General features: G+C 35.9%; 1 protein-coding gene across 1 annotated transcript in view; it reads left to right on the forward strand.

Moving 5' to 3' along the window:
• LOC150090084 (constitutive coactivator of PPAR-gamma-like protein 2) overlaps positions 1-4,947 on the forward strand; it is a 138,636-nt gene extending 133,689 nt beyond the window's left edge. The window contains exon 13 of the mRNA XM_090390169.1: positions 2,826-4,947. Within this exon, the coding sequence (XP_090246295.1) occupies positions 2,826-3,012 (187 nt within the window). The 3' untranslated portion in view covers positions 3,013-4,947. The remainder of the gene's footprint in view (positions 1-2,825) is intronic.
• Positions 4,948-12,955: the final 8,008 nt, after the last annotated feature.

Below are 12,955 nucleotides of genomic sequence, written 5' to 3' on the forward strand. Positions count from 1 at the left end.
TAAGGAGGTGATTATCCACTTGTATAAGGCAATGGTCAGGCCACACCTTGAATTACTGTATACGGTTCTGGAGGCCTCATTTTAAGGATATAGAGCTGCTGGTACGAGTACAGAGAAGGGCAACATATCCCCTTGTGTAAGGCAATGGTCAGGCCACACCTTGAGTACTGTATACAGGTCTGGAGGCCTCATTTTAAGGAGGATGTAGAGCTGCTGGAATGAGTACAGAGACGGGCAACAAGATTAGTGAATGGAACAAAGGGTTGCTCTTACAAAGAAAGGCTTAAGTTTTGCAAATTACAGTGTCTGGACACTAGGCACCTGCGAGGTGATCTGATTGAGGTGTATAAAGCCTTGAATGGTGTGAGCATGCTCAATGCTAATGAGATTCGTCCTCTTGCTCAGAATAATCGCCTGAGAGGGCATAAATTCAAATTGAGGAAAGACAGTTGTAGGATAGATGTGTGGAAGTTTGCCTTTAGCCAGCAGGTGGTTGATTGCTGGAACAAACTTCCATTTGTCATTGTGGAAGTTGATAGCTTGAATAGATTCAAGGCAGAAGGAGACAAGCATTTGGAGCAAGTGGATGAGTGAAATGAGAAGGGGGTTTTTTTTTTTTTTTTTTGGCTGATGCTATATAAGCTTGCTTTCTTGCATTACGTGGCTTTTTTAATGCTAACCCTTGAACCCTTTCTTAGTTTCTAACTCTTTTCTTGTTGGCATGAAAAGCCTAGTAGCTTCTGTGATTATTTTCCTGAATGCTTCCCATTATTTAGAATTTGTTGGTAAAAACATTAGTAGGTCCCACTCTCTATAGAATTTGAAAACTGTCTGAGAAAACTGTAGTCTCCCTTATGAAAGCAAAATCCCTCCCCTAATCCTTGATGGTAGTTACATCTTTAAGTAAATCCCAAATCAGTACACTGATCACTGTCACCTAGTGGTCCTTTTATCTGCAGATTCTTAATGCATGAATAAACACTGCTGATAATCAGATCACGAGTATTACTCTGTTTACCTTTTTAACATGCTGCTGTAGAAAACGGTTATCCATTAAATTCATAAAAGTCTTGCTAGCGTGTGAGCAACCAACCAAGTTCCAGTCAATACTGGAAAGTTAACTCCCCCCCCCCTCAGTTATAAGACATTCGGATTTACTGGCTTACTCTGTTTCTCTGTACAATTGTTCATTGTAATCGTCACAGTCATTTGGCCTATAACACACTCCTGTCATTTTTGTTTTTCCGGGTTTTTTTTTTTTTATCACAACAAACTGACCGATCACGGCACTGGCCACCCATATTGACTCACTATACAGCTTAGATTTTGTTTCTTAACTGTGAACATAACTCCTACACCCTTCTAACCTGTCTTTTTTTTATTATTTTTTTTTTTATTTGCATGCTCCCCGTATTCAAATTCTGCATCCCTTATTATTGCTTATAGTGACACCACATCTCTGATATCCACAATGTCTGCATTTGTTAACTTGATCAGCATTTCATATTCATCAAATTTATTTACTGTTCTACTAGCATTGGTGTAAATGTGAGTATAATGCACCTGTTCTTACTCTGTTACCCTAACACAGCCCATCTATTCCTTTTTCCATTATGACTCACAGCAGGCTTTGAAATCCCCAGCACCTTGATTCCCAGGCTGCTGCATGTTCCAGTGAAAGTGTAAGAATCACTTTCACCTCTGCCTGTGGCTATTGTTAATCTATTAGTCTATGTATCCACCTCTCGAGCTAGCAGCTTTCCGACCCACTTAACGCTACCTTGATAGCATCGGCAGATATTCTTGCACCCGTTCTTTTTAAGTGTATTCCATCCCTGTAGAAGTAGTCTCTTCTGTTAACAAGCACACACCATGAGCTTTGCGCAATCTCTCCAAGACTGAATTGATTGACAAAGTTCTCATCATGTACTCCCTCCTATAATGTCTGGGCAGAATTGCAGACACTTTCAATTTAATCCTATCTTGCAAATCTTGCAACTTTTTTGTAGCATTTTTCTGTACTTATTAAGTAAGTCATCAGATCTCCTGCTGTTAATGTAATTAGCACAAACTTGTACAATAATATCACCTTTTGTACCCTTAAAAGATGATATCTGCTTAAAATGTCATCTTTTGTCCCTGGCAGACATACCTTGGTCCTATTCCACCTATCCTTTTTGCACAATATATTTTCTGTTTCCCTGACAATAGCTGCCTCCTGTAGAGCCAATACAGTCTGCCTTGGGTGCTGGCACTGTGTTGCCTTATGTGCAAGCGCTGATGTTGAGGTGGGCAGCTGAGAGTTTGATGGTTCCCCCCCCCCAACTTAATTCCTTCGAGAGCATTTTTCTACCCTGTTCTTCAGGCTCTCATAAATGCCTATCAAAACACTGATCTGGCACCTAATATCCTCACACTCTTTACATCAAACACACACAAAGACATTCCTCCCTTTTGGCTGTATTATGTCCTATTCCAGATAGTCCACAAACATCAAACAAGCAGTACATATCATGAGGCTGTGATTTGGAGAACAACCACTCTCAGTTCTTTCCCAGATCACAGGACTCCCATGACTTTGAGCCCTTCGCTTTGCTGTTCTGGTGTCAGGCATGATTTCTGTTCAAATTCAGTTTAATTGAAACACATCATGGATTTGAATATTTGGTAGTTATTTTATTGTATTAATTGGGTTCTGAATTCAAATTCTGTCTGAATGGGACATACAAATTTACTTTTCTTATTTGTTATAAAACTTTTATATATAGATAATGATTGTATTTATTTTTATTAATTTGTTTTATTTTACTTTTTTTTTTTTACAGCCAAACAACCCAATCTATTTCACATAGAGGTACAGGAGATGTTCCTGTAAGCAAAACTGAAGTTGGGCTGGTTTCTAGTGCCAAAGATGACACCACTTGTACTACCAACTCCAAGGAATCTAGTCCAGTAAGCCAGATGAATCATAATCACCCTAATTTCCTAGGACAGGGTGATTGTGTCCCCTAAATATGGATCTCCCTTGGAGTGGAGTTGTGGGCCGCAAGAAATAGCACAACTTCACCCCAACTTTTCAAAGGGGAAAGGGGGGTATTTTTTACAAATAATCGGACTTCGCTCTTTTGCACATGAGGACCCTGTACCTCTTCCACACAAGACTTTATAGACTTTTCTGATTTTGTGGGCATTTATCACAAACTATTGTTGAAGAGTCCCATGTCCAAAAGAGCTGTCCATTTTTTTACCGAGTGCAAATGAAGAGATATTTTTCTATTGTTTGTTATTTTGTTACAGCTGTTGATTTCTATCAGCTGTTGTTAAAATGTGGATGGTTTTTAGCTGGAGGTATCACCAGAAGTGGTAACCCCCTTTGTTAGGGGGAGGGAGATAGAGCTGGCCTCGGAGAATGAAATCCCTTGGTACTTCTCTGTGGCTTAAGATTGATGTTTGGGTTTATTGGGGGAAGTTAAACAGAAAGTTCGTTGGGAATGTGTCATTATAGCATAACTTCCTCTAGAAGGGAGCAGGCAATACCAAGTCATTCCAGGCTCTCTTGCAGCATTCCTTGGATCTGTTCAATAGTTTGAAGCAGTTTCTTTGCTGCAGCCAATTTGCATGTTACAAATGGCTACAAAATAAGTGGTAAATAAATCCACGTGCATAATCAGTCACTTCATGGACTGTAAATGAAAAAAAATAATAATAATAATAATAAAAGTTTAAGGAAAGTTTTTTTACTGATATTTAATGAACAGAATCTTAATGAACCTAAGAGTTTCATCTTGCATACCGTATTGAAGAGACCTGCTGCCGCAAGTTATTCCAGTACTGGAGACAAATTTATGGTAAATTTGTAAACCATTTATACCATTTTTTGGGCACAGTGTTTATAAGAAAGAGAAAGTAATTCTAGACTTGGACACAAATATATTTCAGGAAGAAACTATTCTTTCTGTCATTAAGAGAACAAAAAATTCAGAGCACATTTGTCAAAAAAGTGTGTTTTAACAATGTAGGGGTAACTTTGCTATTTGTTACTGCTTTATTCAAGGTAAATCTTGATAAAAGTGAAAGAGAAAAAGGATTCTCAATATATGAAAACTAATTTTTTGCCATATTCACTGCAGTTTTCCAAATATTAAGGTGTTATGTGCATTATCTGTTTTTTGACAGATTGACAAAATGTTGCATTGCAGTTATATTGAAGCAATATTATAAATCTCTTGGACATGTAAGGTCCTTCAGCAAAACAGATGTGAAGCTGAAGATGCCATTCTTAATTTCTCTGACCATTTTAATGCCTAAATGGCAATAAACATTGTTTCTGCACAGAAAGCCTTTGCTGCATATAACAGCAATGTAATAACACATATTAGATGTTCTAGAACTACAGAGTTCATAAAGAATTACATTAGTTGAAACAGCACATCCTTCCTGTGCGGGACCGGGACCTTCTTTGAGACTAAGATTTACTGATCTCCTTGCTACAATCCTGTGGCAAAGGCTATACAAATTCCAAGCAGGGAAGATTCAAATAAAAGAATATAAGCGATATCTGCCATATCAGTGGCAAAATTCTGTGGAAAATTTGACACCTTTAAGCCACTCCTTAAGAAATTCAAGGGGCCCACACAAACATTAAAGTAACCTGTGTGTTTTAGTTAATTTTTACATTTATTCCTAGTTATAGATTTTTGTGTTAGTATTAAGGGTTGAATTATAAAGGTAATAATTTTATGCCATTAATGTACACTTATTCACAGAGAGAATAACTGTGGGATTAGTGTTTTTAAATCTGTTATAGGTGATGTTGTAATTACAGAATAAATGTTATTGATTAAAACAATTTTATTATGGCAAATATAATGGAAGTAAATTGAAGTAAACCACATATGATCCTTAAGATGACATTTTGACAATGTGGCACAAATAATTATTATTATTTTTTTTTTTTTCTTTTTCATGTGTGTTAGACTTAAGAAAGACCATCGTGTCTGTGTGACTGACATATTATGCTTAGATATACCTATAAATATATATCTATATATACACATATATATTACATATGCCTACAAATAAAATAATAATTTACTCTTTGTAATGGATGTTCAACCACAAACCTTGTCTAAGGTAATTGTGGGAGTGTGGTTATTTTACAGTAAACTTCACTGGTTTAAAAAAAAAAAAAAAAATGTAATTTTACCTGAAATATGGGAAATAATGTATACTAACTTGATTTTAATTTTGCTGATGCCTTTGAAATGTGAAGAATTCTAGGGTATTCCAATATCAAATGCTTGAACTTTAAATTCAGTGCTTTTGATGTCATATTTTGGGTGTGTAGTGTGATTTTGCACAGTAATGTTTTTGTCCCAATGGAAACCTTTGGCTTTTTATTCTTAACTACTGTCATATCTAGGTTAAATGTTTTTTGAAAATAATCTTTTTAAGGTGAACTGGAGAGTTATGAAATAACTAACCAGAAATAAATTCTCTCCAGTTGCTACCACATTATTCTCTATAAAGATGTTTCCCAAAGAACTATGTGGCGTTATCAGTCAAGTAATCTTTGTGGGCCCCTTTTGTCATATATTGCAATGAATTGGCATTTTAATTTTTAGTGTTATTCTAGAATATGTGGAAAGTTTGTGGGTTTTAGTAATATTTAGGCTTCAATTTAGTCTCTTTCCTATGTAATTACACTTGAAGCAGTGTTACTGTTTCACACTGTGCTTCTCTTGAAAAGATCTGCTTTTCTGGCAGGTTATTATTTCTGCTCTAACCTGTGCAACTGTCAAGTAGAATATTGCAACAGTAAATCTGTGTGATACCAGTTATCCACTGTATTAAACAAATAGCAAGCACTAAGTTTCAGTGTATATTATCTAGTTCTCATTAAGCTGTTCCAAAATGTTTTAACACAGTGTGAGCAAGGAAAGAAAAAAAGTTTAGTTTGTACTGAGGTAACCTGTTTTGTGTAGAATACAATTTTTAAAAAATATTGGGGGGGAACATCCATTTCTGCAGACTTTTTGCGTCCTGCACTGTTTGCACCCAACCATCCTGCAGGAAAAGTTTATAAATTCCAATGCTTATGCACAAAGGAAAAAAATGAATCAAATAAAAGAAATTATAAGGTAGAAGTTTTTAAGGGTTTTAAATGAAATATAGGGAACTTTCAGAATATCTTTCAGGCAGGGTTGAGTGAACTGTGGGACCTTACTGATCTGCTGGAATGGTAGTTATTGTGTATGATAATGCAGCAGTTGTATGTCATGTTCACTGTATTCTTCCAGAGACACCAAGTACAGGTGCCACCTCACAGTTTACAGCAGCCAGTGACAACTGGTAATTTTATTATTACACTTTTATAAATTTAGGTTTTTGGTTCCTGGAAAATACAGAGATATGAAGGGATGTTAACAAGGGCCAGCCCTTGTGAGATGGCAGAGGATAACATTTCTGTTAGAAGGGTTGATGCTTGTTGTTGAGTGTTGTGTTCACATTTTTTGTGAATAAAGTCTTTTCTGTGTCACTGTTTTTGATTGTATACATTGTCATTCACTCATTCATTTAAATACCCAAGGGTAGTCAACCCATGTTACGCATAGCTCTTGTTAGTGGCACTCTGGTGTGAAAAAATAATAATAATAATAATTTTAAAAATTATACAACCAATCTGAAATGTTAGAAATGAAGTTGAATACATTTTAAATTCTGCTTTTATTGACAGAAGTTATGGTCCCAAATTCAATGTGACAGGAACTTAAGAGTTCATATTTACTACCTTTTATCATTGAGTTATTGCAGGTAAGCAGGGGCATTAGCGAGCTCCTTATGACATCAATTCTGTTAGATTTATTCTTAAACCTATATTAAATTTACTTCATAAATGTAATTTTTTTTTTTCCATTATTATTATTATATGTGCTTAGCATAAAATTCCTTTGGGTAGTTAAAAAAACATTTGGTGCAGATCACTTTGGGGGGGGATGATTCCAGTAGCTTCTCAATCTATCCTTAGGTGACAGACTGCAGGAAAGGATTGGCCATCCCTAATATAACTGACTTACTATGCATATATCTTAACACATTGAAATTTCTAGGTCTCAAACAGGCCATAAACTTTATACAGTTTAACTTATTTAAATACATGATAAAGGTTTTTTCTCCACTCAGTTGAATACCAGTTTGTTCTGGTCCAAAATAACTGGCTTTGCACTTAAGATGTAACATTGCACTACTTATGCAATGTTACATTTAAATCTCAGTAAGCTTCAAAAATCTAGTAAGCCATGTTTGCACTCCACAGTACTAGAGAATTCCAGGGATTTTTGAACACAGTAGTTGAATTCAAATCAAAATTCATAAAATTTTGTTTCATTTCAGTAGGTAAGACTTTCCACTTTCAGTAAAGATTGAGCACCAAATATTCGGTGCCAAGACTCAGCCTTGTGTTCACTTATGGACAAATACTGCTATTAGTAGTAGTATAGTGCAGGGAAACTGCACCACCCAAAAAATAATTATAATAAATAAAAGAAAAACTATCTGTGTTTCCCCCTTTCATAAGTAACTATGCAACTGACTTTTGAATTTACCCGAGCTGTCAGCCTCAGCTACCCACAGAGGTAACTTATTTCAATAATTAACTCACCTGCTAAAGGAAAACTTCCTATAGTCCAGCCTAAACCTCTTTCTCCATAATTTAAATTTGTAGCCCCTGGTTATGGACTCACTTATAACAGGAAATTTTGCATTCATTCATTTTACTATGTCTTTACTCATACAGATGTCCTTTTGATCTCATCAAGCAGGTTGCCAGCATTTAAACCAGAGTCATCTTTTTTATATGCAATTTCCATATTTGTACCATATTCCAAGTCTTACCAAAGTGGTCATACCAATTGCCTTATATAGTGGAATTATGACCTCTACAATAAAATGAACACTAAACCATCAATGGCATTCCTTGGAACCTGCCAAAATTGCTTATATCGCAACTTCCCTTGCTTCATTGATTGGCAACTTAAGCAGAACCATGGATAACAGTAAGTTGAACATAAGCCCATAGCTGCCAACTCTCTAGATTTACAATGAAAAATCTTATAAATCCAGAAGACAAAGAGTTTCTCTGTCTTTTTTGCAATAACTCAGTTTTTCTCCATCTTTTTCTTTTCACAGAAAAAAATAAAATGAAACTACAGGCACTCCTCTGCTCACGTACGACTTGCGGATATGTACAAAGCTGTTGCTATGTTTGATTATAAGAATCAATTTTGAACGCCTTCGTGATATTTTTCTAAAGCAGGTTTCTGGAGGTCACTACCATAAAACAAAAACAATTTGCAGTTTCCTGTTTATTTGGCTTTTCTGTTAGTGCTATCTATTATAAAGGGGTAGTAAACTTGATCTTATTGCATTTGCAATGATACCAACAGCTGGAATTCTGTGGAATAATTAAGTTATGCAAGTAAGCGTAAATTTATTTTTATTCTGCTAACCTGTGGAAAATATTCTACTGATTTTCACGTGTCATTTAATTTTGTTAATTGGAGGAAATAAAAATGTAAATTTGTGCTCTATATCTTTACTTTTATAGCCTGTAGATAATATTCCTCCCATTTTTGCTTATTAGAATAGCCGTTTAATAGAATTAAAATTCAGTTCACAAACGTGCTCACAATGACCGTCTCTTGCTACATATCACAGGAGTTGGCAACCTGCGACTCTATGAACATGTAACTGCAGCTCTAACTTTTAGCCCACATGAAGGGCAATTTTAAATGGAGTTAGGTTGCTTAAAAATCAAGGACATGTGGGGTGCAAGACTAAAATGCCTTAAAACTGAAATTGGAGATTTGGAGAGTCAAAAGGCTGCCCTTGCAATTCTGCACAAATGGATGGCGATAGATGAGTTGAAAAAGCAAGATCAAATTATGTTCGATGCATGGAGACATGTATATAAATTTGAACCAGACATGTATATAAATTTGAAAATATTTGTGTTTGGACTTCAAGTTTTTGGTTCAACAAATTTCTGCGGAAAAATATTTTAAAACATGAACTATATTAAAAATAAATCAAGAAATCGTCTGAACAATGCAAGTCTCAGCATTTTTAAAGATGAAAATTCGTGGCATACTTGCCTGATGTTGAGAGACTCGCTCAAGAAGTTCAACAGCAAAAGTCACATTCATTCGTACCTAATTGGATGTTTCTTATGTTTTTTCAGTATTAATAAATACTATTTTAAACAATATATTTTTTACATTTACATTTCTTAAAAAGTGCAGCTCTTCGGATTTTCCTTTTTTTTAATTAGAGCAAAAATGACTTCACTCAAAAAAGGTTGCTGAATCCTGACATATAGTGAACCGTATTTTATTTTGGAGAGTCCATCGGAAAATGATTTGATCGTAGATTAAATTAAATTACATATCATACTTAGATTAAATTAGTTTTGAATAAATACTGTACATTATTATTCATTGTATGTTTTTTCAGATTCATTTAACTCTGTTACAAATTGTAAAATGCTGTTCGTGAAGTTTGTTGGGAATTATAATCTCAGTGCGTTGTATTGTATTGTACTGTACATGTATTTTGCATCGGCAAGACTGAAGTTGGACTTACGCACATGAAAAAAAAAAAAAACGATTAAGTACATAAGTCAAGGAGTTCCTGTACGTTAAAATCAGATTTTCTTTTTTTAATTTTATAAATTTCTGCCTATTTTAATTAACAAATTAGTTGTCAGGTGTGCTGTGGTAGCCTACACTGCAAAACAAATGTGCAATAATAGCATTGTTCGCCATAACGTGTTAATATTCATCAGACTGTGGTATTGAAGCTAATTAACAGTCTTTTAGTAAGATACCAAAGAAATACGATGTAAAATTTCAGAAGCTATATAGGCAGCATTTTCATATATTGTAAAATCAGGAAAAGGTAATGTTTGTCTTCTGTACTATATATAGATCTGATATTTCAAAAAGCAGGAAACAATGCAATCAGACATTTACAATTAAATAAGCATTAAATTATAGTGTGCATTGAAAGAAATGCAAAAATAGATGTTGCATTTTATGGCGATGTCATATGTGCTAAATGGTTATTTGCATTTTTTGTCAGAGATCATAATCTTCCACTGAGTTAAACTGATCATGCAGGTGATTGTTTGAAAATATGTTTGCTGATTGAGAATGGTAAAAAAACAGCTGTGGATGGATAAAACCAACAGGCATGGTGATGGCTCTGTAAAATGGACCATTTTTGATTGTTACAAGTGGCAGTAATCAAAATTATTCCAAGCTATATCCCATTGTGATGACCTTTTGTAATAAAAAAAAAAAAATCGTCAGATCAAAAGCAGCTTACTCTTGATGCCAGTACTAGAAGGCCATTAGCAAGGGCACATGATGCAAGAAAGCTAGCTTGTGTAGCATCAACCAAAAAAAAAAAAACACACACACCCTTCTCATTTCACCCATCCACTCGCTCCAAATATTTGTCTAGTTCTGCCTTGAATCTCTTTAAGCTATCAACTTCTACAACAATAGATGGAAGTTTGTTCCAGCAATCAACCACCTGCTGGCTAAAGACAAACTTCTGCACATCTATCCTACAACTGTCTTTCCTCAATTTGAATTTATGCCCTCTCAGGCTATTATTCTGGGCAAGAGGAAGAATCCCATCAGCACTGAGCATGCTCAAACCATTCAAGGCCTTATACACCTCAATCAGATCACCTCACAGATGCCTAGTCTCTGGACACTGTAATTGGCAAAACTTAAGACTCTTCGTAAGAGCAACCCTTTGTTCCATTCACTAATCTTGTTGCCCCTATCTGTACTTCGGTGTAGTACCACAGAGTTGATACATTACTCTGGGGTTACTGCTTCCCGTAAGTAGTACTTTACATTTGTCAATGTTAAACTTCATTTGCCACCTCTCAGCCCATCTGCTCAACTTTTCTAGATCCTGTTGCAGCAGCATACTGTCATTAGTAACTCTGCCAACCTGCATATCATCTGCAAACTTGGACATTACACCTGATATACCATCATCAGTATCATTTATAAATACAGAAAACAACAATGGACCGAACACTGAACCCTGAGGGACTCCACTAATAAATTAGTTCACGAAGAGCAGTGTCCGTTGATTACCACTCTGTCTTCTCCCACTCAACCATCCCTTTATCTGTAGCAGCAATTTGCCTCCAATACCACACTGCTCCAATTTGTGCAGCAGTCTTCCATGTGCAACAATATCAAAAGCCTTTCTAAGGTCCAACTATATGATATCAAAATTATTCTTTGTATCCAGTTCCTGTGTGACTACATAGTATCCAATCAAATTGATCAGACAAGACTTCCCCTTAACAAACCCATGCTGTGTCCGAGCTATAACTGAAGTCTTGTCTAGATGATCCTGCAATGCTTCTTTCACCAATACCTCCATTAATTTCCCTGGAACAGAAGTTAAACTAACAGGTCTGTAATTGCTTGCGTTGCTCTTTGATCCTCCTTTTTCACATTTATATATATCCAGTCCATGGGGATCTTCCCTGAATATAAGGATGCTCTCATAATTTTGGTTATGGGTTTGCTTACTTCCTTCACTGCCTCCTTCAATATAACTGGATAGATTCCATCCACCCCAGGTACCTTTCTTATGTTTATCTTCAACAATTTCTCCTCCACTTTACTCTCAGTTATTACAGGATTATCTAGCTTACTGCCAGAGTTTAATAGACCTCTGGCATTCCCCTCCCTGAGTAACCTCTCGTGTGAATGTAGATGCAAAATATTCATTTAGTTGTACTCCCCTGAGCAGGATCATCAGGTGGCAAACAAACAAACTGAAGTGGACCAATATGATTCATCCCCTTCCTTCTAGAGTTTACATAAGTAAAGAACTCTTTGCTGTTTTTCTTTGCATCCTTTGCCAAAGATTTCTAGTAATCTGCCTTTGCCTGCCTAACGTCCTTGGTGACTTGGTTACAGACCACCTTATATCTATCATGGGCTTCTGTCATCTGTTAATTTATATGTATCCCATGATTTTTCTTCTCTGCCATGTGTCTAATTAGTTCATATGACATCCATTTAGGCCTAAATCTCGAACAATATTTCTTAGTTGGTATGAAAATCCTAGTAGCTTCCAAGATTAATTCTTTGGATGCTTCCCATTTTGAATTTGCTGTTGGTAACATAATCAGTCGGTCCCACCATATAGAATTTAAATACGGTCTCAGACCACTGTAGTCACCTTTACCTCTGATGGTAGTTACCTCTTTGAGTAAATCCCACTTCGGCACACTGTGATCACTGCCACCTAGTGGTTCCTTTATCTGAAGATTCTTAATGCATGAAGAATCACTACTGATAATCAGATCAAGAGTATTACTCCCTCTAGCTGCTGTAGAAAACAATCATCCAATAAATCCACAAAAGCCTTGCTAGTGTGTGTGACCAACCGACAAGTTCCAGTCAATATCTGGAAAGTTAAAATCTCCCATTATAAGACATTTTAATTTACTGGCCCACTCTATTTCTCTGCACAATTGCTCATTATACTCATCAGATTCATTAGGCTTATAACACACCTACTCTCATTTTTCCTTTCCCAGTGCTTATGTCACACCTAACACACTCAACATTGCATTGTCCACCAACATCAATTGTATGCACTTCCTTAGATTTTGTTTCTTAATTAACAGCATAACCCCTCCTCCCTTTCTGTACACATTGTACTCCCCAAATTCTGCACTGCTTTTGTCTGTGTGACACCATGTCTCTGATATACCAACAATATCTGCCTTTGATGTCTTGTCTTGACTAGCACTTAACACTTTACAGGATACAGCATTGAGCATCTTCTGGGCAACCTGAAAGCATGTGGCATTCCTTGAAAATAGTCTGGCATTTAGTGTTGATAATGTGCC

Source organism: Mastigoproctus giganteus, chromosome 2, assembly GCF_048544385.1.
Source record: "Mastigoproctus giganteus isolate SK-2022 chromosome 2, ASM4854438v1, whole genome shotgun sequence".
Classification (NCBI taxonomy): Eukaryota; Metazoa; Arthropoda; class Arachnida; order Uropygi; family Thelyphonidae; genus Mastigoproctus; species Mastigoproctus giganteus.